The sequence below is a fragment of the Pristis pectinata genome, chromosome 40 (assembly GCF_009764475.1).
Source record: "Pristis pectinata isolate sPriPec2 chromosome 40, sPriPec2.1.pri, whole genome shotgun sequence".
Taxonomy (NCBI): domain Eukaryota; kingdom Metazoa; phylum Chordata; class Chondrichthyes; order Rhinopristiformes; family Pristidae; genus Pristis; species Pristis pectinata.
In genome coordinates this window covers 6,488,243-6,515,733 of record NC_067443.1, presented here as the reverse complement: position 1 = coordinate 6,515,733, position 27,491 = coordinate 6,488,243, and the positions used below count along the sequence as shown (strand labels likewise).

The 27,491-nt window shown below is 55.8% G+C and overlaps 1 protein-coding gene across 2 annotated transcripts; it reads left to right on the top strand.

Moving 5' to 3' along the window:
- Window positions 1-453: 453 nt before the first annotated feature.
- Window positions 454-23,851, top strand: LOC127587457 (KH homology domain-containing protein 4-like). Of its 2 annotated transcripts, none has more exons than XM_052045792.1 (13): window positions 454-507; window positions 2,349-2,598; window positions 3,558-3,686; window positions 7,243-7,294; window positions 10,406-10,560; window positions 12,716-12,927; window positions 15,009-15,069; window positions 15,806-15,866; window positions 16,963-17,150; window positions 17,660-17,818; window positions 19,411-19,520; window positions 21,306-21,397; window positions 22,279-23,851. In XM_052045792.1, exons 1-13 carry the CDS (start codon window positions 491-493, stop codon window positions 22,482-22,484), a joined length of 1,692 nt encoding a protein of 563 aa, XP_051901752.1. In that variant the 5' UTR covers window positions 454-490; the 3' UTR covers window positions 22,485-23,851. The 2 variants fall into 2 exon arrangements, with proteins under 2 accessions (XP_051901752.1, XP_051901751.1); XM_052045791.1 differs by having other exon boundaries at window positions 17,657-17,818.
- The last annotated feature ends 3,640 nt before the right edge of the window (window positions 23,852-27,491 follow it).

Here is a 27,491-nt window from a genome sequence, read left to right as displayed (position 1 = left end):
GCTCACCGAGCCCGGGAGTGACTTCCTTCCCTGGGACGTGTGCAGGGAGCTGGGAACCCAGTCCTTGCGTGGGACATCCGGACATCTGCCCATCCTGGACTGGCTGCTACATTTCCCTCCCCCCCCTTCCTCCCCCTCCCAGCAGCTTGGCTGCAAAACTTGTGCATTGCCCGGGCTGGAAGGTGATGCCCCGTCTCCTGTCCCCTGGCCCCTCTCACCTGTCCCATCCCCCTGCCCCCTGTCTCCTGCCCCCTGTCTCCTGCCCCCTCTCCTGCCCCTGTCTCCTGCCCCCTCTCCACTGCCCTCCAGGGCTGGAAACGGGTACTTCCGGGTCGGGGGGGCGGAAGCCGCCCGCATCCTGGCGGAAGCGCCGCTGTGACGGTTTGGCGGGTCCTGGCAGCGGAGCGGATGTGTCGTCGCCTCGACACGGAAGTGACGTGAGAGGGAGCCGCAGCGGCTGTCGGATTGTTCTGGAAAGGACGGAGGGAAAATGGCGGAGGGCGGAGGGTGGAGGGAGGGGGAGAGAGGAGGGGGGAGGGAGAGGGAGGGAGGGGGGAGGGGGAGGGAGAGGGGGAGGGGGAGAGGGAGGGAGGGGAGAGGGAGAGGGGGGAGGGAGGGAGGGGGGAGGGAGAGGGAGGGAGGGGGGAGGGAGAGGGGGGAGGGAGGGAGGGAGGGGGGGGAGGGAGAGGAGGGAGAGGGGAGAGGGGAGGGGGAGGGGAGGGGGAGGGGAGGGAGGGGAGGGAGGGGAGAGAGGGGAGAGAGGGAGGGAGGGGGGAGGGGAGGGAGGGGGAGAGGGGAGGAGGGGGAGAGGGAGGGGGGAGGGAGAGGGAGGGGAGGGAGAGGGAGGGAGGGGGAGGGGGAGGGAGAGGGGGAGAGGGAGGGAGGGGAGGGGGAGGGGGAGAGGGAGGGAGGGGGAGAGGGAGGGAGGGGGAGAGGGAGGGAGGGAGAGGAGGGAGGGAGGGGGGAGGGAGAGGAGGGAGGGAGGGGGGAGGGAGGGAGGGAGGAGGGGGGAGGGAGAGGAGGGAGGAGGGGGGAGGGAGAGGAGGAGGGAGGGGGGAGGGAGAGGAGGGAGGGAGGGGAGGGAGGGGAGGGAGGGGGGGAGGGGAGAGAGGGGAGGGAGGGGAGAGGAGGGGAGGGGAGGGAGGGGGGGGAGGGAGGGGGGGGAGGGAGGGAGGGGAGGGAGGGGGGGGGAGGGAGGGGAGGGAGGGGGGGGGAGGAGGGAGGGAGGGGGGGGAGGGGGGGGGGGAGGGAGGGAGGGAGGGAGGGGGAGGAGGGGGGGGGAGGAGGGAGGGAGGGAGGGGGGGGAGGGGGGAGGGGGGGGGAGGGAGGGGGGAGGGGGGGGGAGGGAGGGGGGGGGAGGGGAGGAGGGGAGGGGGAGGGGGGGAGGGAGGGGGAGGGGGGGAGGGAGGGGGGGAGGGGGGGGGGGGGGGGTGGGGGGGGGGGGGGGGGGAGGGGGGGAGGGGAGGGGGGGAGGGAGGGGGGGGAGGGAGGGAGGGGGGGGAGGGGAGAGGGAGGGGGGAGAGGGGGGAGGAGAGGGGGAGGGGGGGGGGAGAGGAGGGGGAGGGGGGGGGGGGGGGGGGAGGAGGGGGGGAGGAGGGAGGGGGGAGGAGGGGGGAGGGGGGGAGGAGGGGGGGGGAGGGGAGGGAGGGGAGAGGGAGGGAGGGGGGGAGGGGGGAGGGGGAGAGGGGAGGGGGAGGGGAAGGGTGGGGGGTTGGGGGGGGAGGGGAAGGGTGGGGGGTTGGGGGGGGAGGGGAAGGGAGGGAGGAGGGGGAGGGAGGAAGGGTGGGGAGGAAGGGTGGGAGGGTGAGGGGAGGAAGGGTGGGGGTAAGGGGAGAGGGAGGGTGGGGATGGGGAGGGAGGGGATGGGGAGGGGGAGAGGGGGGTGGGGAGGGGGAGAGGGGGGTGGGGATGCGGAGGGGGGGGACATGGGACTGAGGGGAAGGAGTGAGGGGGGATTATGGGGAGGGAATGAGGGAGGGGAGGGAATGGGGGAATGAGGGAAGGGGTTTGAGCAGGAGGGGTGAGGGGGGAGGGAGTGTGGGAGAGAGGGAGTTGTGGGACGAGAGAGAGGGAGGGGAGGAAGAGGGGGACCGAGAGAGTGAGTGGGGTGAGGAATCGGGCGAGGGAGTGTGAGGGGAAGGGTGGGGGAAGAGGGGCAAGGATGAAGGTAGGGGTAGGTGGGGTTTATGCAGAGCGGAGTGAGGAGGGATGGGGAGTTGTGAGTTGGCGGGGGGGTACGGGAGAGTTTGGTGTGCGGGGGGGGTTATGAGGAGGAGGTACGGTTCCCCCCACCCCGTGTACCATTATCTCTCCCAGAAGCGGATGAACTCGAGACTTTTCCCTTCCAGACGTCGCAGCAAGTGGGACCAACCGGGGCCCAGCTTCAACGGCACCCTTCCGGGGGTGATGCCCGCCCCGGTTTCCATGCCAACAGCGCCCCTTGTCCCTGGGACCGGAGCTCCGAGCTCTGGGGTGGGGTCGGGGTCCGTGACCCCCGCCTCTGGAGCTCTGGACGCAGCGGCAGCAGTGGCAGCCAAGATCAATGCCATGCTGATGGCCAAGGGCAAACTCAAGCCCAGCCCGAGCGTTCCCGAACAGGTACGGCCGGCCGGGCACTGAACTCGTCTGAAAGCTTCCGTCTGTACCGCCCCAAAGCCAGGCAATCAGTGCTGGACTTGCCCATGAGGTTTAGTCGGTAGTAACGAAGGCAAGTGCAATGTTAGCATTTGTTCTGCAGTGCTGGGACCACAAGCTTTCACTTTATACATCAATGATCTGTGACTGACAGCACTGAGGCCAAGTTTGCAGGCAATACCAAGATAGGTGGAGGGGCAGGTAGTGTCGCGGAGGCAGGGAATCTCCAGACAGGTTGGGAGAGTGGGCACAGAAGTGGCAGGTACAGCGAGGGGGACGTGTGGGGTTACGCACTTTGGGAAGAAGATTAAAGGCGCAGACTATTTCCGAAATGGGGCGAAAATTCAGAACTCAAAGGGGCTGGGGAGTCCCAGTTCGGGATTCCCTCGAGGTTAACTTGCAGGTTGAGTCTGTAGGAAAGAAGGTAGATGCATTTAGAGAGGACAAGAATATAACAGCAAAGATGTAATGCTGAGACTTTATATGGCGTTGGTCAGTCCACACTGTGAGCGATTTTGGGCCCCGTATCTAAGGAGGGATGTGGGGACGGTGGGGGGAGGGCCCATGGGCACCGAAACTGGGGGAGGTGGGAGACAGAAGGGTTTGGGGTCCCTCAAACAGGAATCACAGTTAATGTACAAATACAGTAAGCAGTTAGGGAAACAATCCTGTCTTAGTCACACAGCATGGAATCAGGACATTCAGCCCAACATCCATCCCGACCAAGGTGTGTTAACTGAGCTAGTCCCATTTGCCTGCATCCGGCCCATGAACCTTCCTGCCTATCACCTGTTTAAACGTATTGAACAGCGGATCAGTTTGGGGGCGGGCGGGAGGGGGAGGTGTGTCGAGAGGCCTCCCCCTCTTGCTCCCACGCACCTGCTGCTCGCTGCCCTGCGTCGCTAATGCTCTGTCCCCTGCAGGTCTCGCTTCCCGGCAAGATGGGGGTTGGCACCAAAAACAAGGACGACCTGGTGGTGGCCGAGGTGGAGATCAACGACGTCCCCATCAGCTGCCGGAACCTGCTGACCCGTGGACAGACTCAGGACGAGGTGCGCCGGAGAGGTGGTGTGGGTCAGGGTGCTGTGGTGGGAGAGGTCTGCCTCTCTCTCCGTGTCTTCGGGTGGGGGCGGGGGTGGTGGGGTGGTGTTCTGTGACTGACAGGACGTTGGGAGGATGAAGTACTAACCTGTCCACCATCCTGTTCCCACCTTATCCACCAGTTTCGGGGAGGGAGAGACTTCATCCTCGAGTCACAGCACTGGGACAAGCCCTCTGGCCATCACACAGACATCTGTACTAATGTGATTTACCAGCACTTGGTCTGTGCACTTCTATAGCTGGACATTCAAGGGCTTGTCTCCGTACTTATAATGTATAATACAGAACAGCGCAGCACAGGAACAGACCCTCCGCCCATCACGTCTGTGCTGACCATGATGCCAAATTAAACCAAACCCATCCTCCTGCACGTGAAGCGTATCCCTCCATTCCATGCATGTTCGTGTGCCTAAGTGCCTCGTAAATGCTGTGTCTTCTATTATACCTGCTTCCGCCACCAGTCCTGGCAAGCACGTTCCAGGCACCTGCCACTCTCTGGGGAGAAAACCTGCTCCGCACATCTCCTTTAAACTCCCCCCCCACCCCCCCCCCCCCCCCCCCCCCCCCCCACACACCTTATTTGAGCCTATCTCTGCCTCTCATAATTTTATAAACTTCTATCAGGTCTCCCCTCAGCCTCCGCCGCTCCAGAGAAAACAACCCAAGTTTGTCCAAACTCTCCTCGTGGGTCAGACCCTCTAATCCAGGCAGCATCCTGGTGAACCTCCTCTGCACCCTCTCCAAAGCCTCCACATCCTTCCTGTAATGGGGCGACCAGAAACTACACATAATAACCTAACCAAAGTTTTTATACAGCTGCAACATGACTTCCTGGCTCTTATACTCAACCGATGAAGCCAAGCGTGCCGTCCGCCTTCTTTACCATCCTGTCTACTTGTGTTGCCACTTCCAGGGAGCTATGGACTTGGACCCCAAGATCCCTCTGTACGTCAATGCTGTTAAGAATCCTGCCATTCACTGTACACTTTCCCCTTATATTTGACCTCCCAAAGTGCAACACCTCACACTTGCCCAGATTAAACTCCATCTGCAGCTTCTCTGCCCGTATCGGCAACTGATCTATATTCCACTGTAACCTTTGACAATCTTCGTCACTCTCCACAGCTCCACCAATACTTCTGTCATCCGCAAACTCACTAATCGCTCACCTACACTTCCGTCCGTCTTTAATATGTATCACAAAGCACAGATCCTTGTGGAACACCACTGGTCACGGATCCCCAGCCAGAATTACACCCTCCCCCACTACCCTCCGTCTTCTATGGCCAAGCCAGTTTTGAATCCAAACTACTAAGTCACTGTGGATCCCACACATCTTAATCTTCTGGATCAGCCCACCGTGAGGGACCTTGTCAAATGCCTCACCAAAGTCCACGTGGACTACAGCCACTGCCCTACCCTCATCAGTCATCTTGTTAAATGCTGTGAGGGTCTCTGCCTCCAGCACCCCCTCATAAACAGGGGAAGGGGCCTGTTAGTCAGCTGTTTATCACAGTGTAGTACAGCACGGAAACAGGCCCTTTGGCCCAACTCGACTGTGCTCACCAACATGCCCATCTAAGCTGGTCCCATTTGTCTGCGTTTGAATCATAGAACAGTACAGCACGATACAGGCCCTTTGGCCCACAATGTTGTGCCGACCTTTAAACCTTGCCTAAGACTATCTAACTCCTTCCTCCCACATATCCCTCTATTTTAAATTCCTCCATATGCTTATCTAGCAATCTCTTGAATTTGACCAATGTACCTGCCTCCACCACCACCCCAGGCAGCATATTCCACGCCTCAACCACTCTCTGGGCAAAAAACCTTCCTCTGATCTCCCTTGAACTTCCCACCCATTACTTTAAAGCCATGCCCTCTTGTATTGAGCATTGGTGCCCTGGAAAAGAGGCGCTGGCTGTCCACTCTATTCCTCTTAATATTTTGTACACCTCTATCATGTCTCCTCTCATCCTCCTATCCATGTACCTGTGCAACTGTTTGTGTGCAGTAAGTTCTGTCACAAGGGTTATTTGTCACCACAGCCCACCTCTGAACTCACTTTGACCCACTCGCCCTTTGTGCTTGGCCCCTGCTTTCTCGTGAGCTGGTTTCATTCCCTTACAGGTTGTGGGGGTCGGGGGAGGGTTGTTTATTTGGTTACAGACATACAGTAGCGGGCAGTTGAGTGGAAATCCCTTACCTTTCTCTGCCTCGTCGTGCAGGTGAGTCGGTTGTCAGGAGCTGCTGTGTCCACACGCGGGAGGTTTATGTCTCCGGAGGAAAAAGCACAAGCCACCCCTGGGTATGTACCAACTCAGTGAGCAATCCTCCCCCATCGCTTCAGGCCACATGGATCTCTGTTTACTGATCCACGCCTGCCTCTAAAATCATTGTGTTAAAGGCCACTCCCAGATACCTGAGTGCACGTCGTCTCCAGAATGGGTTGTGAAGGGGCACTCCACTGTCGTGAGGAAGGAATTGAGGGGAGTGCTCTGCTGTCAGAGGGGTTGTGCTGGGGGTGTATGCTGCACTGTCGGAGGGGCACTCCAGTAGCAAAGGGGTGGAATCGGTTATTTTGCTGTGTGTGGGGAGGGTGGGTGTCTTGCGGGGGGAATGCTGCATCGTTGGAAGGGTCGGTGTTAGAGGAACACTGCACTGTCGGAGGGGGGTACTGAGGGTGTGGCATGCCTTTGGAGGGCTTTGAGGTTTGCCAGCCAGTGCATACCTTGGTCATCCAGAACTGTGCACAGAAGATAGAACGAGGTGCTCACCACCGTCCAGTGGCGACGTTACACGCTACTATCCCTCTTCTGTTGTCCATCTGTGATTTTGGCTCACCTCATTTTCCCCCTTTCTTCCCCTCTGGGAGAGGACATCGCAGCCTGGACCTGCCGGGCATGTCTTCCTGCTCTGCATTTCACACCTCCCTACATCTTTTGGTCTATGTTCCCGCTCTCTAAACTGCTCCCATTCACTCACAGACCACATCACCTTGTTTACAGCTTATCCCCCTTGGTCACCCTGGTTTTACCCCCATCAGAGACACCCCTTCCCTGCAGCTTAACCATCTACTTTTGTGTCCTTTCCAGCTCTGTCGAAGGGTCTCTGACCTGAAGCGTTAACTCTGTTTCTCTCACCACAGACGCTGCCTGACCTGCTGAGTGTTTCCAGATTTCTAGCATCTGCAGTTTTTTTTTATTTTGCAGGGTCCTGATGCAGGGTTTCGTCCTGAAATGTCGACAATTCCTCTTCCCCCCCCCACAGATGCTGCTCAACTCGCTGAGTTCCTCCGGCAGATTATTTGTTGCTCCAGATTCCAGCATCTGCAGTCTCTTGCGTCTCCTTTTCGATTATCTTCCCAGTTCTATCCACTTGATTGTGATGCAAGATCAGGGGATGAGGGGTGGTTGTGGCAACTGCCTGGTAAATTTCTGAAGTCTCTTCCCCCCCCCCCCCCCCCCCCCCCCCCCCCCCCCCCCCCCCCCCTCTCTCTCTCTCCAGGGACCGAGCCCTGTGCCTCACATTCAAGGCCAGACGCGTGACGTTGTCGACAGTGAGTATGTGCCCGTGGCATTGTGGTGCCTGTAGTCCCGACCTCTGGGTCGTTCGGCAGTGTCGCAGTTAGACAAATAAAGTGCAAGGGGCCACAAATAGGTAGATCGGGAGATTAAGAGTTCATCTTTTAGCATGTGAGAGGTCTGATAACAGCGGGATAGAAGCTGTCCTGGTGAATCTGGTGGTATTATGTTAGTTTCCCAGTGAACCTGGTAACTTTAAAGGGAGTGTGAGAACTGGGGCCTGGAGAGTTTCAGGGGAGCGTGGGAACCAGGGCCCCAGTGGGTGGGAAGGGATTGTGCAGTGAGCCTAATGGTCAACCGTCAGGATTTTCGGACAGTGGATTCTCGAGGCTTTACTGTGGGTGGCCAAGCTGCTGAGAGTGCGACTGTGGGATGGTACTGGGAGCAGCTGGCATCAGTGAGACCTCTGCCATTTTCAGAGCCTGCACCTCGAGCAGGGAGCGGGGCTGAAATATTTGGGTGGGGGGCTCGGGGGGATGAAGAAAGTGGAGTGCGTGCAGTGTATGTAGCTCCGCTGATACTGTCCTCCTACAGAAACCAGGCTGAGAGAACAACCCTCGCTTCGAGTCATAGCCAGGCGTTCACTGCACAGCCTGACAGCCGTACAAGTCGGCGTTGTAGACGGGAGTCAGAGCTCACAGCTTCTTAAGGCCCTGAGTTACTGTAGTGAATTGTAAAGGGTGGGGTGGGGGCGTTGTCAAAGGACTGCTGCATTGGGAGGGGCGGTGCTGCGGGAGGGGCAGTGCTGAGGGAGCGCTGCCCTGTGGGGGGGGGGGGGTGGTTGCTGAGGGAGTATCACTGTGGAAGGGACAGTACTGAGGGAGGGTCACACTGTGGGAGGGGCGGTACTGAGGGAGAGCTGCACTGTGGGAGGGGCGGGGTACTGAGGGAGAGCTGCACTGTGGAAGGGCAGTGCTGAGGGGGTGTCACTGGAGGGGCAGTGGGAGGGAGGGTCACACTGTGGGAGGGAGGGTCACTGTGGGAGGGGCAGTGGGGAGGGAGGGTCACTGTGGGAGGGGCAGTGGGAGTGTTGAGTGTGGCGGTAGCGCGCGTAATGACGTATGTGTGTTTTCGCGGGTGTTAGTTTATGGTACTCTCTGAAGTTCTGCCGTTGACTAGCTGGTCCTTTCCGTATTGGATGGATATATTTGGTATTGTAGTCTTCTGTAGTGCTTTTAGCTAATAAATGTTTTATACAAAAAAGGGGCAGTGGGGAGGGAGGGTCACTGTGGAGGGGCAGTGGGGAGGGAGGGTCACTGTGGGAGGGGCAGGAGGGAGGGAGGGTCACTGTGGGAGGGGCAGTGGGGAGGGAGTGCCGCACTACTCCAGGTGATGCCTGCAATCGAGCCTGCAGGTTCTCCCTGATGTCCTGCCAATATTCATTGACTGACAAAGAAACTACTGGAGGAACTCAGCGGGTCGGGCAGCATCCGCGCAGGGAAACACACAGTCAGCGATGACGGTCTGACCGTCCGTCTCCCTCACAGGTGCTGCCCGACCCGCTGGGTTCCTCCGCCGCCTTTCCTTTTGCTGCAGATTGGAACAGCTGCAGCCCCCTCCTGCTTCCATTTATCCCCTGACCTTCATTAAAACAGATTTGAAAAGCACAAGACGGCAGGTGCTGCAAGTTTGCAATTTAGAAACAAAGACGTCTGGGACAAGCAGCGGGTCGGGCAGCATCTGAGGAGAGCCATGGTGTTGGATCAAGTACCTTTCACCAGTGCACTTCTGATGAAAGGTGATCAACCTGAAGCATGAACTCTGTTGCTGTACCAGACCTGCTGAGAGTTTCCAGTACTTCTGTTCCCATCTCACTACCTGCTTGTAATCACATTATCATTCTTCAGAGGTGGATGTTTCCTAGATTATTGGTAGGGCTACATTCCACTTTCGGGAGAAGTCAGTCTTCTCTTTCTCTCTCCCTCTCTTTCTCTCTCCCTCTCTCTTTCTCCCTCCCGTCTCTCTCTCTCTCCCTCTCTCTCCCTCTCTCTCTCTCTCCCTCTCTCTCTCTCTCCCTCTCTCTCTCTCCCTCTCTCTCTCTCTCCCTCTCTCTCTCTCTCCCTCTCTCTCCCCCCCCCTCTCTCTCTCTCCCTCTCTCTCTCCCTCTCTCTCCCCCCCTCTCTCTCTCTCCCTCTCTCTGCATTGCCGATGCAGCTTTATAAAACTCTGCTTAGGCCGCATCTGGAGTATTGCATTCCATTCTGGTCGGCCCATTTATAGGAAGGGTGTGGCGGCTTTGGAGAGGGTGCAGAAGAGGTTTACCAGGACGCTGCCTGGATTAGAGGGCATGTGCTATAAGGGGAGGTTGGACAAATCTGGGTAGATTTCTCTGGAGCGGCTGAGGCTGAGAGGAGACCTGAGGTGTGTTTATGAGAGGCACAGATAGAGTGGACAGCTGGTACCTTTTCCCCAGGGTCGAAATGTCTAATATGAGAGGGCGTGCATTTAAGGTGAGAAGGGGAACGTTCAAAGGAGATGTGTGGGCAAGTTATTTTTACACAGAGAGCGGTGGGTGCCTGGAATGCGCTGCTGGGGTGGGGGTGGAGGCAGATACGATAGAGGGGTTTACAGTTCTCTTAGATACGCACAGCAATATGGACCATGTGCAGGCAGAAGGATTAGGTGTCATTAGCTTAATTAGTTCGACACAACATGGTGGGCCGAAGGGCCTGCTCCTGTGCTGTACTGTTCTATAATTTCAAGCCATTGGTAGAGGTTGGGGTGGGCACCGAGGTCTTGAACCCAATTCTTAATAAGAAGGCAGTAGTTTTGGAAATCCTCAGCAGGTCAGGTAGTGCCTGGAATGAGAGAAGCAGGATTAATATCTGGAGTCGGTGATCTTATTTTGAAGCTGGGTTCATGCTTCCCTCTCCACAGCTGCTGCCTGACGGGTAACTGTGTCAGATTTCCAGCGAGCTCTGTGTCCACGAGTTCCATGAGAGGCTGTTGGATAGCGTGTCACTGAGGGCAGAAAAGGGGGATCTGTGGGAGGATTGGGGTACTCACGGGCTCTTGCACTCTGTACTGAAGCTAGCACAAGGCAGCTTTGTCATTTGTACACTGGACGCTCCCAACTTTTTTTGCAGAGGCGGTTAATCGAATTAAAGAGATCATTGCGAATGGGGTGGTGAAAGCCCAGGCCTCTTCTGCCTCCACATTCAACGATGCCATGGTTACCGTGTACCATCAGCCAGCCCCGGCTGCGCACCCTTCGACGGCCACGACAAAATCGCAGGCTGGGGTAAGTACGCACACGTGTCCGGCGCAGTGCCACCGTCACCCCGTCCGCCGGTTCTCACTTCCCTGGGACTGTGTAGGTGGAGCTGTATTCTGTATCCAACCTGTGTTGTACCTACTCTGGGACGTTGTAGTGGGAGCTTCAGGCTGTATCCAACTTGTATTGTCCTTGCTCTTGGAATATTTGATGGGACAGTGTGGTGAGAGCTTTGTTCTGTACCCAACCTGTGTCCCTGCTCTGGGAGTGTTTGATGGGACAGTGTGGTGAGAGCTTTGTTCTGTACCCAACCGGTGTCCCTGCTCTGGGAGCTGCATTTTGCACTGTGCTGCGCCTGAGCGATCTGGAGAATTAAGGAAGTGGAGTGTGTGCAGTGTATGTGGCTCTGCTGATGCTGTTCTCCTACAGGAACTGAGCTGATAGACACCACCCCCACTTCTAGCCAAAGCCGGGGGTTCACTTGTGCGGCTTAACAGTAACATTACTGATTAAAGGTTTTAGATGCTGGAATGTTCCGGTTGGAAGGCTGACTGTTGCTTCATGCTGTGGTACCATGATACTCTGTACACTAATTCCAGCTCATGACTGGGTAGGGATATGCCCGTCCACTGGATCCTGATCCCTTCACTCTACACTTCACCACACTTCTTGCTCCCTTCTGCCCAGACATTCCCTCAAGCACCTCCTGTGCTTTGATATCCCTCCCTGTAGCTGGTTGTAGGCTTCCTTCCATCTGAAATCTCATCTGTGCCTTTTACAAGGCAGTTCCCACCCTTGGGCTCGAGTGAGTGAAGCCTGGAAGTGAACTGGGAGTGCAGAGGTGGTGGCAGTCAAGTTGCACAGACAGAGCTGAAACCAGGACCCTTCTCTCAGAAGATGCTTGATATGAATGGACGGGGAGAGGTTGTGGTGGGATGGGGAGAGGGGGTTGATTCTCTTGCACTGCTGTCTGTGCAGAGTAAACTCGGTGCGGTGCAGCCAACGCAGCTCTGTGGGGGAAGGACCACAGTCCAGGCTCCTTCTGCTCCTGGAGGTGGAGGAGCTGAGTCAGGTGGGAAGCCCCTGAAGCAACAGAAGGGTGCATCACCCCAGGGGGCTGCAGGAGTGGCAACAGTGCTATGAATTTTTTTAAAGAAAGTGTTAACACTACTGAAGATGAGACTGCGGATGCTGGAAATCTGGAGCAACACACAAGCAGCGGGTCTGCTGAGTTCGAACACAGAATACTACAGCACAGTCCAGGCCCTTCGGCCCACAATGTTGTGCTGACATTTTATCCTGCTCTAAGATCTATCTAACCCTTCCCTCCCCACATAGCTCTCCATTTCTCTATCATTCATGTGTCTATCTAAGAGTCTCCTAAGTGTCCCTAATGTACCTGCCCCCACAACCTTTGCCAGCAGTGCGTTCCATGCACCCACCACTCTCTGTGTAAAGAACTTACTCCTGACATCCCCCTTATATCTTTCTCCAATCACCTTTAAAATTATGTCCCCTTGTATTAGCCATTGTCGCCCTGGGGAAAAGTCCCTGACTGTCCACTCGATCGATGCCTCTTATCATCTTGTACACCTCTATCAAGTCACCTCTCATCCTCCTCCTCTCCAAAGAGAGAAACCTGAGCTCACTCAACCTATCCTCATAAGACATGCTCTCCAATCCAGGCAGCATCTTGGTAAATCTCCTCTGCACCCTCTGTAAAGCTTCCACATCCTTCTTATAATGAGGCGACCAGAACTGAACACAATACTCCCAAGTGTGGTCTGACCAGAGTTCTATAAAGCTGCAACGTCACCTCACGGCTCTTGAACTCAATCCCCCGACTAATGAAGGCCAACACACCATACGCCTTCTTAACAACCCTATTGACCTGCGCGGCAACCTTGAGGGATCTATGGACGTGGACCCCAAGATCCCTCTGTTCCTCACTGCCGAGAGCCCTGCCATTAACCTTGTATTCTGCCTTCGAATCCCCCGAAGTGTATCATTTTCTCCAGCTCCTTTGTGTGTTGTTTTAACACTACTGAATGTATGAACCAAATGACACTAATAACGTGAAAGGTTTTTGCACTGTTTTTTCCTTTTTGTATATGTTTTATGAGTGTTCTTAAAATATTAAAACAAAATCTGTGCATGACAAGCCCCTTCTCTCGCTCGGCAGATGCACTACGTGCAGGATAAGGTGTTTGTGGGTCTTGAGCAAACCACGCCAGCCTTTAACATCAAGGAGAAGGTGGAGGGTCCAGGTGGCTCCTACCTGCAGCACATCCAAGCCGAGACCGGCGCCAAGGTCTTCCTCCGTGGCAAGGGCTCGGGCTGCCTGGAGCCCGCCTCTGGCAGAGAGGCCTTTGAGCCAATGTACATCTATATCAGGTATCTATTTTCAGCTGTTCTTATAGATTCATGGTGAGATTCAGAATGGAAGCAGGCCCTTCAGCCCACTGAGTCTGTGCCGACCAGCAGCCACTCATTTACACTGATAGAGTCACAGAGTTGTACAGCGACCCAACTCGTCCGTGCTGACCAAGGTGCCTACCTGAGCTAGTCCCATTTACCTGCGTTTGGCCCGTATCCCTGTAAACATAGAAAACTTAGGGCACAATTCAGGCCCTCCGGCCCACGAAGCTGTGCCGAACATGTCCTTTCCTTTCCATGTACCTGCCCAAATGTCTTTTAAGTTGTACCCACCTCTACCACAGCCTCTGGCAGCTCATTCACATACCCACTACCCTGTGTAGAAAAACTTCCCCCTCAGGTCCCCTTTAAATCTTTCCCCTCTCACCTTCAACCTATATACCCTCTCGTTTTAGACTCCCCCACCCTGGGGAGAAAGACTCTGGCTATTCACCTTATTTATTTTAGGAACCCCTTGTGATTTTAGATACCTGTAGAAGGTCACCCCTCAGCTCCTCCACTCCAGGGAAGAAAGTCCCAGCCTATCCAGCCTCTCCTCGAACACTCTGGCCCCAGTAACAAACCCTACACTGATCCCATTTTATTTCTCCCCACATTCCCATCAACTCCGCCCAGATTCTACCCCTCACCCACACACTGGGGGCAATTTACAGCGGACAGTTAACCCACCGATCTTACCCATCCTGTGGGAGGGAACCAGAGCACCCGGGGGAAACCCACGCAGTCACAGGGGCAATGTGCAGACTCCAAACAGACAGGTTGGGATTGAACCCAGGTCTCTGGTGCTGTGAGGCAGCGGATCTACTAATTACACCACTGTTGCTTGTATCCCCCGTGCATTGTCCAACTGTGCAAGTTCAATACAGCACGGAAACAGGCCATTTGGCCGATTCGGTCTACACTGACCAGCGGGCACCACCCGTACTAGTCCCATCCTCCAGCACTTGGCCCAGAGCCCTCTATGCCTGGGTGATTAAAGTGCTCGTCTAGACGCTTAGACTCTAGTGTCTGTACGTGGCAGCCTGCACTAGCTGCTGTCCATAACATTCCAGTCCCACTCTGAAGCTGAAGATGCTACATTGGTGGATCTGAAGTAGTGATCAAACGTTCAGGGAGTGTAAAGGAAGATTGACTTCATATCTAACCCATGCTGTCCCTACCATGGGAGTGTGTCACAGGGTTAGGAGAGTTTTTGCGCCAGTCTACATTGGGGGATCTGGGTGTTAATGTATCAGATGACCTGTCCTGGGCCAGCACACAGATGCAATCATAAGGAAAGCGTGCCAGCATCTTTACTTTCTTAGGAGGTTAAGGAGGTTCAGCTTGTCACCGAACACTCTAACAAACTTCTGCAGATGTTACTGTTGAAAGTATCCTGACTGTTGCATCATGGTCTGGGACGGCAATTCGAATGCACAGCAACACAAGTAGCTGCAGAGAGTCGTGGACTCTGCCCAGTACCTCACGGGCATATCCCTCCCCACCATCGGGAGTATCTACAGGAGCCGCTGCCTCAAGAATGCAATGTCCATCATCAAAGGTCCCCACCATCCGGGCCGTGCCATCTTCTCACAGCTCCCATCGGGCAGGAGGTACAGAAGCCTGAAGTCCCACACCACCAGGTTCAGGAACAGCGACCTCCCTTCAACCATTCGGTCTTGAACCAACCGGCACATCCCTAATCACTACAGTTTAGTAATACTATGACCACTTTGCACTAAAATTGACTTTTCTTATATCTAATTGTGTTTTTATGTTGTAAAAATTGTGTGTGATTTATGTTTTTCTTGTGAATGCTGCTTATCTGATGCTCTGTGCCTGTGACGCTGCTGCAAGTAAGTTTTCCATAGATGACAATAAACTCGACTTTGACTTTGGCAGTGTGATGGGAGCTTTACCTCTCTCGCAGTGTTACTGCCCGGGAGTGAGTAAAGTCTGTAGCTTCTCTTGTCTGAATAGCGGGTGCAGTGGCAGCTGGGCTGGACCTTGTGTGGTTGGCGGAACCACTAACGTGTCCATTTCTATTCTGTTCCTCTCAGTCATCCCAAGCCAGAGGGTCTGTCGGCTGCAAGGAAGCTGTGTGAGAGCCTACTGCAGACTGTGAGTAATGGGCTGGCCGCTGGCACATGTTCCAGACCTGACGTTCCTGACTTTATTTGTGGGCTGCAGTCACCTCAGCCTGAAGTTGCCCCTGCCTTGGGGTGCATCTTGAGGCAGTGTGAATCTCCGGGATATTCGACTGGGTGGGTGGGGTGGGCTCACAGCGAGCAAGCTCCTGTCCTCCTGTGGTATCTTCAGCTGCTCCGCCGCAAGCTGTGGTTGTTGAGCTGCAGTCACTCACTGCTACCTCTGCATGTAACCTGACCCTCTGATTTGTGTCATATGACATCAGGTTTAAGAGTTTGGACTCTCTGAAGTAAACTTTGTGCCGATCCCTTATTACGTAGACCAAGGCCGTTTGGCCCATTGGGTGTCTGATGGGCCCTGGAACAATTCCCCCACTTATTTCCCTGTAACTTTACTCTCCCTCATACGCTCACCAACTTTCCCCTTGATTCAATCCCTCACCCACACACGAGGGGGACAAATTACAGCCGCCCGATTAACCCACCGACCCCGCACGTCGTGGGGATGTGGGGGGGAAACCGGAGCACCCAGGGAAAATCCACGCGGTCACGGGGAGAGCGTGTAAACTCCACACGCACACGTGGTTGGGATCGAACCGCTGTCACTGGAACTGCGAGGCAGCAGTACTACCCACTGCCCTGCCAAAGTAGTGGATGAAGGGTGCTGTGTATGTGCCAAGTGATCACGTGTCCTTTCTGCTTCTGCTTAGGTCCATAATGAGCATTCCCGGTTCCTCAGTCAAATGAATTCGTCAGCCATGCCACCTCAAGGTAACTCTCGGAATCAGAATGGACTAAGGCTTTCCCATCCGCGGATCCTCCATAGCAGATCCTCTCGCCCTGGTGAAGCCTTTGCCTCTTCCCTTCCGCCATCTTTATGGTGTCCGTCCACGCAGGCAGACAGGCCATGCGATGCCAGTGCTCCTGAGGAGAACGTTCCTCTGTTTGCGGAGCTCTGTATCTGAAACAGTGTAAGATGATAAGGATGTGGAAGCCATAGAGAGGGTGCAGAGGAGATTTACAAGGATGCTGCCTGGATTGGGGAGCATGCCTTATGAAAACAGGTTGAGTGAACTCGGCCTTTTCTCCTTGGAGCGACGGAGGATGAGGGGGTACCTGATAGAGGTGTATAAGATGATGAGAGGCGTTGGTCAGGTGGATAGTCAGAGGCTTTTCCCCAGGGCTGAAATGGTGGCCACAGGAGGACACAGGTTTAAGGTGCTGGGGAGCAGGTACAGAGGAGATGTCAGGGGTAAGTTTTTTACTCAGAGAGTGGTGAGTGTGTGGAATGGGCTGCTGGCAACAGTGGTGGAGGCGGATACGATAGGGTCTTTTAAGAGACTTTTGGATCGGTACATGGAGCTTAGAAAAATAGAGGGCTATGGGTAAGCCTAGTGATTTCTAAGGTAGGGACATGTTCGGCACAGCTTTGTGGGCCGAAGGGCCTGAATTGTGCCGTAGGTTTTTCTATGTTTCTGTGTCTCAGACGCTCTATAGAAAACAACCCACGTTGGTCCCAACCTCTCCTTATAGCTCATGCCCTCTAATCCAGGCAGCGTCCTGGCGAACCTCTTCTGCACCGTCTCCAAAACCCACACGTCCTACCTGTAATGGGGCGACCAGAACTGCACCACGTTACTCCAAGTGTAGCCTAACCGAAGTCTTATACAGCTGCAACGTGACTTCCTGACTCTGATACTCATTTCACTGACCGATGAAGGCAAGCGTGCTGTACGCCTTCTTTACCACCCTGCGTGGCCACTTTCAGGGTGCTAATGACTTGCAGCCCAAGATCCCTCCGTACATCACTGCTCCCAAGGGGCCTGCCGTTTACTGTGTACTTTCCCCTTTGCCTCTTCTTCTGCAGGTTACCAGCAGGTCCCAGGAGGAGTTTCCCAGCCGCCTTATTACCCAGGCCAGGGTTACCACCCCGGCTACCCAATGAACCCCGTTCCAGTCCAGCCCTCTCCGAGTTCGTACCCGAGGCAGTGCGGTCCCAGTGCGGCGCCCTTCCCAGTGTCGGGGGGCGCACAGCCGCTGGGGATCCCTGCACAGGTGGGTCAACGGTAGGGTGGTGGGGGGGAGAGGGGTGGGTGGGGCAGGAGCTGGGCACGGGTAGTGTGTTGGGAGGGGGTGCGAGTGCGGGCCTGATCCGTAGCCGTGCGGGCCGGATCCGTGGCCGTGCGGGCCGGATCCGTGGCCGTGCGGGCCGGATCCGTGGCCATGTGAGCTGGATCTGTGACCATGTGAGCTGAATCCGGATCCGTGATCATGTTAGCTAGATCCCTGACCGTGCGGGCCGAAGCCGTGACTGCACTGGAGCTATGCGCTGCCCTTGTGGATCAGCCCTACTGCCTGCAGTGGTCCAACTGAGTTACCACTTGTTGGGATAGCATGGGTAGGGAGGCAAGATTGGCCTCAGCTACGAAGCCTTCCTTAGACGAATAGCTGATGGCTCTCAGTCTCTGGATGGGTCAGGTGAGTGAGGTAAGGGTGGCCGCCGGGTGCCTGGTAGCACAGATTACACCCAGTAAACCCTGCTCCTGTTCCCTGTCTGCCAGAAGCCCGCCATCGGTGGATACGCCCCGCCATTACCCGTGAGCACGGCCGGTTACAGCGGGATGCCGGCCGCGGGAAGACCCGGCCCTCTCCCGCCACCCCAGGGGCACAAGAGGCGGTTCACGGAGGAGAGCGAAGAGGAGTCGGCGCTGCTGGGTTACCAGGTGGGAGATGCGCCCTTTCCTGCTGCAGGGAAAAACGGAGGCTGAATGAATGTGCGCGATCCGGTCCATCAGAGGAGCACCAGCCTGTGCTCGCGCTGGGCGGCAGCTCTGCCGAAGCCCCCACCCCCACTTCCCTAACACCCTGTGCTCTTCCTTCCGTTCCCCGCATGGGGGTGAGCTGACGGCAGTCCCGTCCCCTGCCCCAACAGCTAGACCGTGGGCAGAATCTGCCTCCCAGTGCACAGCGAGGGCTGAGCCCTGTAGGGGCACGCGTGTGTAATCCTCCACGGGTGTTCCTTGCATTCAGTGTACCTTGTGGTGAACGATGGACGTGCAGGTGTTCAGCCCCAGAGAGCGTGGAAGGGCAGTGGTTGTCGTGCATCTCTCAGTGGGCTGCAGTAGAGGGAGCTGGGTCTCTTCAACAGCACAGGCTGATTCCTTAAGGAGCCAGACATCCTGAGGTCTCTTGTTGGTGCACACACAGTGATCCAATCGGGCTGTGAGTGTGAGCTTCAACCAGCCAGCCAGCACTGTATATCCAGCAGGTCTCATTAGTGGCTGGGCAGCAGACATTGCTGCCAAGTTAAAAAAAAAGTATAAAGCAGGTAAGGCTATAGTGGGCTCTACACCGTCCCATGAAACTCCCAGGGCAGGGGCAGCACAGCTTAGACACGGTGAAGCTCCCTCTATACCGTCCCATCACACACTCCCGGGGTCAGACACAGACTGAAGCTCCCACTACACCGTCCCATCACACACTCCTGGGGTCAGACACAGGGTGAAGCTCCCTCCACACTGTCCCATCACACACTCCTGGGGTCAGACACAGAGTGAAGCTCCCTCCGCACCGTCCCATCACACACTCCCGGGGTCAGACACAGGGTGAAGCTCCCTCCACACTGTCCCATCACACACTCCCGGGGTCAGACACAGAGTGAAGCTCCCCTACACCGTCCCATCACACACTCCCGGGGTCAGACACAGAGTGAAGCTCCCCTACACCGTCCCATCACACACTCCCGGGGTCAGACACAGGGTGAAGCTCCCTTCACACCGTCCCATCACACACTCCCAGGAGTGTGACCACCAGTGAAAGTTGAACTGGAGGGTTTAATCTGAGGTCAGTGTCCTTGAAGAATTTCCAAACCTTAACTTCAGGCCTTGTATTGAAGCCGGTTTTCCCGACCTGTAGCCAGTTACTGCTGTAGTGTTTTTATCATCGATGTGCTGAACTCAGCAGGCCAAGGGCTGCTCAGTGTAAGCTGCCTGTTCATTGGGAAATCCCTGGGGAAGCGCAGGTGATTGTTTAGCTGAGGAACTGAACAGCAGTCCTGGCCACGTGGTTTGCTGCAGCCTCTCCTGCTCCCCCCCAAAGGACTGAGCAGTGCCAGGATACAGGCCAGGGGACACCAGCCTGTGATCCGTGCCCTTATGTCCCGAGAGAGGGGCTCAGCAGATTGGAGAGCGCCCCTTTTTGTAGACTGTACGGTAGCGAGGGTGTGTTCACGTCTGCAGCCTAGCAACAGGATGTTTGCGGTGGTGGGGGAAGCGTGGTTACTGCTGCTAATGCTGCTGCTTTTTTCTGCTCATAGCATGGACCCATTCATATGACTAATTTAGGTACAGGGTCCCCTCAGACTGGGAGAAGCGGAGCTGGTGTGATCTTCGCCGACTCCTCCGGCAGGGAGAAGGAGACGGACAGGTACTTCTGCAGTAATTGCTTTGCTCGGCCTTGATTTTGGAATCTGGAGCAAAAAAAAACTGCTGGAGGAACTCAGCGGGTCAGGCAGCGTCTGCGGGGGGCAAAGGGGCAGTGGATGTTATACCGTGCAACTAGTCAGAGTGCTCGCCGCCGCACACCTAGGGACTTTAAGGGAAAGTAAAAGCCAAAGTTGCAGCTGTTGGAAATCTGAAATAAAACCAGAAACTGCTGGAAAACTGCAGCATCTGTGGAGAGAGAAAAACAGGTCAGATCTGAGAGAGAGGAATAAGGTTGGTAGCAGAGGAGGTGGGGGAGGGCAGGGGGAGTTTCTGTGACAGGGGGGAGGCGCGGGGGTGGATAACGTGGCCGTTGAGGAGCAGGGGGTCTTTCCTCTGTGTAATGTGCTGTTAATGCAGTGACGTCTGTGTAACGTTGCGTGGTCCAGCCAGGGTGAGAGGGGTAAATGGGCAGTGCTGATACAAAGAGTGAATCGTCCAAACTGCAGATGCTGGAGCTCTGAAATATCACCAGAACGTGCAGGAACGCTCAGCAGGTCAGGCAGTGTATGCAGGAGGAGAAATGGAGCTGTCCTTTCAGGTCGAGCTGAAACGTTGGTGTTGGTTTATTATTGTCACTTGTACCAAGGTCCAGTGAAAAACTTGTCTTACAAACCGATCGTACAGGTCAATTCATTACACAGTGCAGCTACATTGAGTTAGTACAGAGTGCATTGATGTAGTACAGGTAAAAACAATAACAGTGCAGAGTAAAGTGTCACAGTTACAGAGAAAGTGCAGTGCAATAAGGTGCAAGGTGAGGTCAGAGTCCATCTCATCGTATAAGGCAACCACTCTGCCTGACCTGCTGAGTATTTCCAGCATGTTTTCTGGTTTTATCGTGTGTTATCTAAGGGAAGAATAGTTAAGGTACAGGTCAACCAGTGGAACCGATTGGTCATGAGTTCAAATCCCATCGTGGCTATTTAAAAGGCAGTTCCTTGAATAAAAGGATCAGTGTGAATGGGTTCCTGATGGTCAGCATGGACTCAGTGGGCGAAGGGCCTGTTTCCATGCTGTATGATGGTGTGACACAGTGAGCTGGCATTGATAACGTCAGATGTCCCCAGGACACACAGTCCCCTGCCCTTACCTGGGTTTGCTCATGATCCAGATTACAAAGTTGGATGCTCAATTTCAGGCAACCTGTTCTCCCCCCCTGCCGTCCCTTTTCTCACCCAGTTCCTCCTACACCCACCCCAGGCCCCCCAGCACGCTGTATCTTTCCCCTCCTCCCACTCTTTGCCCATCACCCCCACACACCCCTCCCCCCACTGTTCCCATCTGCCCTTCCCACCTCCCTCACTCGATCCCCGTCTGCAGCCCCATCACCTCCCAGCCTCTGTCGCTATCTCCACCCTCCCTCCTCCTCCTGCCCATCACCCCTCCTCACCTGGATCCACCCATCACCTGCCGGCTCCTGCCCCTCACCTCTTTAGACCATCTGTCTCTTGGGCTCGAAACATCGCCTGTCCATTTCCCCCCACGGATGCTGCCTGACCCACTGAGTTCCCCCAGCGTTCTGTGCATTGCTCCAGATCAGAGCATCTCCCTTCTCTTGTGTCTTGACGTCACAAATCGCTCGGTTGTCAGGGAGGTGGCTGATCTCTGCCTGGAGGATAATTCAGGCAACGGGTGCTGGCCCTGCCTGTGTCCCGGGATGCTGCGTTGTTCTCCCTGTTAGGACCTCTGCGTGTCACTAACGCCGGCTGCGCTGTGTTCCACCCAGGCAGCTGATGCCTCCCCCAATGCAGCTCCTGGACAAAGGATTCCCGCAGTCGGAGGACCACCAGCGGATGTACGGGCCCTCGGCGTCTCTGGGTGAGTGAGTCTCTGGGCTCTGGCCCACACATGGTGCGGGACAGGAAGCTGCAGGTCCTGGGACACTTGCTGGCACACGCCCTGGGACGGGACTGCTGGGGAGGTCCCCCTCACCCGGCCTCTGCATTTGGAAACTGACTCCCTCGTACGGGGGTTATTTCTTTATAAATGTGGGGGACTGTATCTCTGGTGTAGTGGGGAAAAGTATCTGCCAGGTGGGAGTCTCACCAGACTGGTTCAGGGTCCTGAATCCTATTCCAGTGCCATAGAGAAAGAGGGAATCAACCAGGGGTTACTGCTCCCCATCACTGCCCATTGACCCCGGGGTTGGTGGGGGGGGGGGGGAATCAGCCGGGGTTCCTGCTCCCCATCACTGCCCAATGAAGGGGGTACAGAGGGATGTGTACTGCAGGGAGACCACACAGGACGCTGGGGAAGGCTCAACAGCAACGTCCCCCATTGCCACCCCCGCTGCTGTCTGTGCCTGCGTTTCACTGATAGCCCGGTTACAGCTGGGGGGTTACCTCAGGGACCCCCATCCTTGGTCACAGTCGGCCCTGCACGTGGGAACGGGAGAGCTACCGGTGCCCATTCTAACATCGCCTTTCTGTTTGTGTGTGTCTCTCTCTTTCTCTGTCTCTCTCCCTCCCCTTCTCTCCCTCTCCATGGTTCTGCTGTTGCTGTGGGGACGAATCACTGATTGTGCTCACCCGCCTCCTGTGTGTGCCGGACTGCCACGCGCTTCATGGACCACGGGAACAACTACAAACCCTCCCTCAATAACAAACTGGTTTTTCTTTTCCCTGAGCCGTTGTTTCTTGGGACTATGGTGTGTATACGGGTGTGTGTGTGCGCGTGCGTGTGTGTGTCTCGTTCTCTAGATCGCCCCGAGGAGCCCCTGGCGAAGATGAGGAGAGGGAGCGAGCAAGGACCCCGGCCAGCGCCCTACGGCAGAGACCCCGCAGACGAGGAGGATGAGCTGTCCCGGCAGCGACCTGGCGCGGCGCAGAGCTGGAGTGCCGGCTGCCGCTACGCGCTACCTGCCCAGCGGCCTCAGCAGCAGATGCCCTTCTGGATGGCACCCTAGAGACCCCCACCACCCCCTCCATTCGGCCCAGGACTGAGGGCCAGCAGCCCCTTCCCAGCCTGAGAGTCACTGCAGCCCCGGCGACTGTTGGCAGGCAGACTGGGTTTGTCGCAGCGTGTCGGGGCTTGGGTGTCCATGTGGTCCGAGGGCGTAGAGTGCCAGAGCTCTGATGTATTTGTGCTTGTTGGGGGCGGGGTAGGGGTGGGGTGGAGAGGAGAGAGAGCGGTTGCTGGGGAGCGGTGGAGGGGCAGGGGAAGTTTTCCCAAAGTATTTAGTTCTCTAAAAGTCGCAAATTTGCTCTTTTTGTTTGTACTTACTCCTTGTTTAGCTGGTAACTGTGGGGCTGATGTGGGAGGTGGGGGGACGGCATATGGGGGGGGGGGGGGCTGCTTTGCACGATATGTCAAGGGGCAGGAGTCCGCTACGGGGCTGCGAAAGGGAGTGGGTTGAGCCCCCTCTGCACTGCCTGACGTTCCCCGATCACTTGCCCCCTCTGTGCCTGGGGACAGGACTCCCACCCAGAGACGATGCCCGTCTTTCCCCTTCTGTGGGGGCAAGAGCCATGGGACGATGGGTTGTCCCCCTGATGACAGCAACAAGGGACTCAGTCCTGTTAACTGCTGTCCTGGGGCAGACCGGCCGAGAAACCCACTGATGTGGGGTGTCCATGGTTGCCTCGCCCTGTGGGACCCACTGTTGCCCTGATGAGGGGCTCCCTCGTTGCCACCCTGTTTGCTTGCTACTCACACACGAGTTTGATCACGTCCCAAGCGCTGGTTACGGGCAGAGGCAGCGATACTGCGGGCACGCAGAAAGGCTCCTCACTCGCTCATGGTGTTTCCTCTCAAGCCACCTGTGCTGGTTTGGGGTCCTGTGTTGAATGTCCATCCCTCGGGAAAGCACGGGAGCTGGTTAAAGCTGGAGCGCTGCGGTGGTCTTCACTCCTTCCCGAATCTCTCCGGCAGTGCTGAGAGACACATCTCGGATGGAGCACATCACTGCCCAGTCCACGAAATACTTGACCAGCCAGTGTCACAGAAGCCCGTGTGCGGGAGCTTGCTGTGCGACAGCTGGCTGCCGTTCCTCTGGCCTTGCAGGGCAGTGCGCCCCAGGTGATGTTTTGGCGGGGGCAGCATTAACAGCCAGTCCTGGCCTCGGCCCCTGTTGGAATATTAAAGCCATGCATGTTCCCCTAACCCATCTAAGCACCAGTCAGACGCTGATTGTGGTCCAGGGGAGTGTGGTGGGCTCAGTCTGTGAGAGGGTCAGTTACTGGGTTGTTATAACCTTCTATTCTCTGGCCTTCTGTAAATACTGTGACAAATATTTTATTCTGCCCTTTGTAAATAAAATGAAGCTGAACCTTGTTCTCTTTCCCCTCCTGAGCTTTCTCGGAGCGTTGGCCCATGTCTTACTGGCCTACCCAGGTCCTGCTGGCTCTCGAGGTGACTGAACCCCGAGTCCGGGGAGCACTACGCGCAGTTGGTGCATTGAGCGTGACACCCAGGTTAGAGGTTCCAACTGCGGCGCGCATTTTAACCCGGCGTTGAAGGGAGAGGTGTTTAGCCAGTTGCCCAGTGAATTTGGCTGCTTTGGCTAACTTTGGATTCGAGGAGCTGGGAGACTCCCCCCCTTCCCAACCTCCTCCTCTTCGAGCCTCCCATTGATCGCTGTTGCACTGCATCTTGAGGGTGGCGCAGGGGTTAGAGCTGCTACCTCGCAGCGCCAGAGACCCGGGTTCCATCCCAATCTCTGGCACTGTCTGGTAAATTGGTTTATTATTGTCACATGTACCGAGGTACAGTGTAAAACTTTGTTTTGCATGCCGTCCATACAGATAATTCAATCACATCAGTACATCGAGGTAGTACAAGGGAAAACAATAACAATGCAGAATATAGTGTTACAGAAAGTGCAGAGACAATAAGGTGCAAGGACCATAATGAGGTAGATTGTGAGGTCAAGATTCCATCTCATCATTCAATAGTCTTAGCGGGACAGAAGCTGTCCCTGAGCCTGGTGGTACATGCTTTCAGGCTCTTGTATCTTCTGCCCTCTGGGAGGGGGAAGAAGAGAGAATGTCCGGGGTGGGTGGGTTCTTTGATACGTCGGCTGCTTTGCCGAGGCAGTGAGAAGTGTAGACAGAGTCCATGGAGGGGAGGCTGGTTTCCGTGATGTGCTGAGCTGTGTCCATAACTCTCTGCAGTTTCTTGCAGTCCTGGGCAGAGGGGTTGCTGTACAAAGCTGTGATAAGATGCTTTCTATGGAGCATCGATAAAAATTGATGATGGTCAAAGGGAACACGCTGAATTTCTTTAGAGGAAGTAGAGGCGCTGGTGAGCTTTCTTGGCCGTGGCATCAATGTGGTTGGACCAGGACAGGCTGTTGGGAACTTGAAGCTCTCAACCCTCTTGACATCTGCACCATTAATGTAAACAGTAACATGTGCACCGCTCCCTTCCTGAAGTCAGTGACCAGCTCTTCTGTGTGTTTGCAGCTCACGTTCTCCCTGTGACTGCATGGGTTTCCCCTGGATGCTCCAGTTTCCTCCCAGATCTCAATGACGTGTGGGATTGGTGGGTAATTGCGCCCCCCCCCTCCCCCTTGTGTGTGTGTGAGAGATATAACCTGGGGGGCAGTTGGTGTGAATAGATAGGATCATTGTAAATGGGTACACAAGATGCTGGGATCTGGAGGAACTCGGGTCAGGCGGCATCTACAGAGGGAAGTGGACAGTCAATGTTTCAGGTCGAGACCCTTCATCTGGATGGGTGGTTGATGGTTGGCATGGAGTTGGTGGGCCGAAGGGTCTGTCTCCTTGCTGTATCTATGAGTGTTACCAGTCTGGTTCTGTCTACAGAACTGTGCCTTTGCTCAGTCCCCTGGTCTCACCAGTGGGCGTGTGGAACGGATCCCCCTGCGTGTACGTGCTGCCTCCGATCGTGGAGAGTGCTGCCAGAACCACGACGCGGACTCACTGAAATAAGCACCTTGCAGCGGTTTTAGTGAAACAACTTTATTTGGAAACACAGTCACTGGGAGGAGATGCAGTCGGAGGGTGCGTTAAACTGGCGGGTCATCGGCAGTTTGTTGTGTGGCTGGAGGCTGCTGTACTGTGGGCAGGACGAGAGTCTCAGGGAGGACAAGTTCCTGGTTAAAACGGTGGCGATAGGAACCACAGTGGTGTTGGGCAGGGGGCAGTACTGACCCCCACCCACAGTCTGTGGAGGAGCAAACGTTCCTCCTTGGACATAACCGCGGAGGGAAGACCAAATCAGGGGGATCGTTTTCACCTTGTAGTTGTGCCGTGGGCTTTAACCTCACAAAGCATCCCGCACAACTAAACCCACAGTCAGTATGGGACAGGAGGGGACATGAGCCAGCATGGGTCGGGAGGGGGACTCGGGGTGAGTTCAGGCAAGGGTAGAGCCACTGCTTCACCAGGACCCAGGTTCGATCCCGACCTCCGGTGCCGTGTGTGTGGAGTTTGCACGTTCTCCCTGTGACCCTCCCGCGTCCCAACAACGTGCAGGGTTGGTGAGTTAATTGCTTCCAGTGTGTGAGTAAGGGGGGGGGGGGGCTGGAGTTGATGGGAGTGTGGGGAGAATAAAATGGGATTAATGTAGGATGAGTGTAAATGATGGCCAGCAGGGACTCGATGGGCCAAAGGGCCTGTTTCCGAGCTGTAGCTCTGTGACTGATGCATCTGCGCCCCTGGGCGGGAGGGTTAGCCCGGGGCAGTGCGCTGGGTTCAGTGGGGACGGGCTGGCTGAGGAGATCTGTAGGGCTGAGTGGGCAAATGATGAGATGCTTGGAAATCTGGAGAGAAAAAATGGAAGTGGATTGAATGAGACTTTTCCAGAGGTGGGGGTGGGGGGGCCACCAGGGTTGGAAGAGTGGAGCAAGAAATAATCTGCTGGAGGAACTCAGCGGGTCGCGCAGCATCTGTGGGGGGACGGGACGGTCAACTTTTCAGGTCAAGACCTTGCGTCAGGACCGAGTGCGGAGAGAAGACGGCCAGGATAGAGGTAAAAGGCAGGGGCCGGATCGGCCTGAGGGAGGCTGGCAGGTGGAAACGTGAGGGCAGGGGGCAGAGATGGGGAACCAGGATTGGGGGGTTCAGAGGCTGCTGGGTCTGAGAGAGTTGGTTGGAGAGCTGGTATGGACTGAACAGCAACAGGGAACGTGATGAACTGAGCTGGGGTGGAAATCCCGGCCAGGGAGATGTTTCTGGGATAAGGTGTTAGGGAAGTGGTGACGATAGCTGAGGATCTTTGTTTGGTTCCCCTCAATTTAAAGAAAAATGTGAGGGGTCCTTCACGGAGTAGAATCGAGCTGGAGGGCTGAGTAAAGAGTTTGTAAAGAGGGTCTTTGCGGTGAACCGGCTTGGTTTGGTGGGGAGCTGGACTGTTCGGATGGGGAGGGAGGGACAACGGGTGAACTCTTAAAATCAGGAGATCCGTTGTGGGAAGTGGGCAAGGTGGACATAATCAGTGGAGGGGGACTGGTGTCTAACAGGACGAATTTGGAACTCGTACTCCCCTCCCCCATCCATCGCTCCAGAGCCCTTAACGATGTGTCTTATAACAAACCTGGTGATGAGGAGGGAGAACTGCTTTGCCGAGTTCTGTAATCATTGTGTGCACAATCAATGTGTGATCATTTTGCAGACTTTTAACAAACATTTTTCCAGCATCCATTGTTCTAAATACGACAGTGATGTGGCCCAGCCTGGGCGACATTGTCCCACTAACGGGGGGAGGCTGGTGCTGTGGGGTCAAGGCTGATCTCAAGGGGCAAGTCTGCCCAGAGCCACTCACGTCTGTCACAGGCAAGTTCGTTCACTGGTTGCTAATTAGAAACTTTTTTTGGTGCATTGTGTGTTTTAGTAACAGCCCCAACAGCTCAGAGCTGCGGGTTTGGGGGTTACATGAGTGTCTTTGGGAGATGTCAGCAGGGAAGGGATGAAAATTCAGCTGGCATCACCAGGCACGGTCCCGGTGGTTA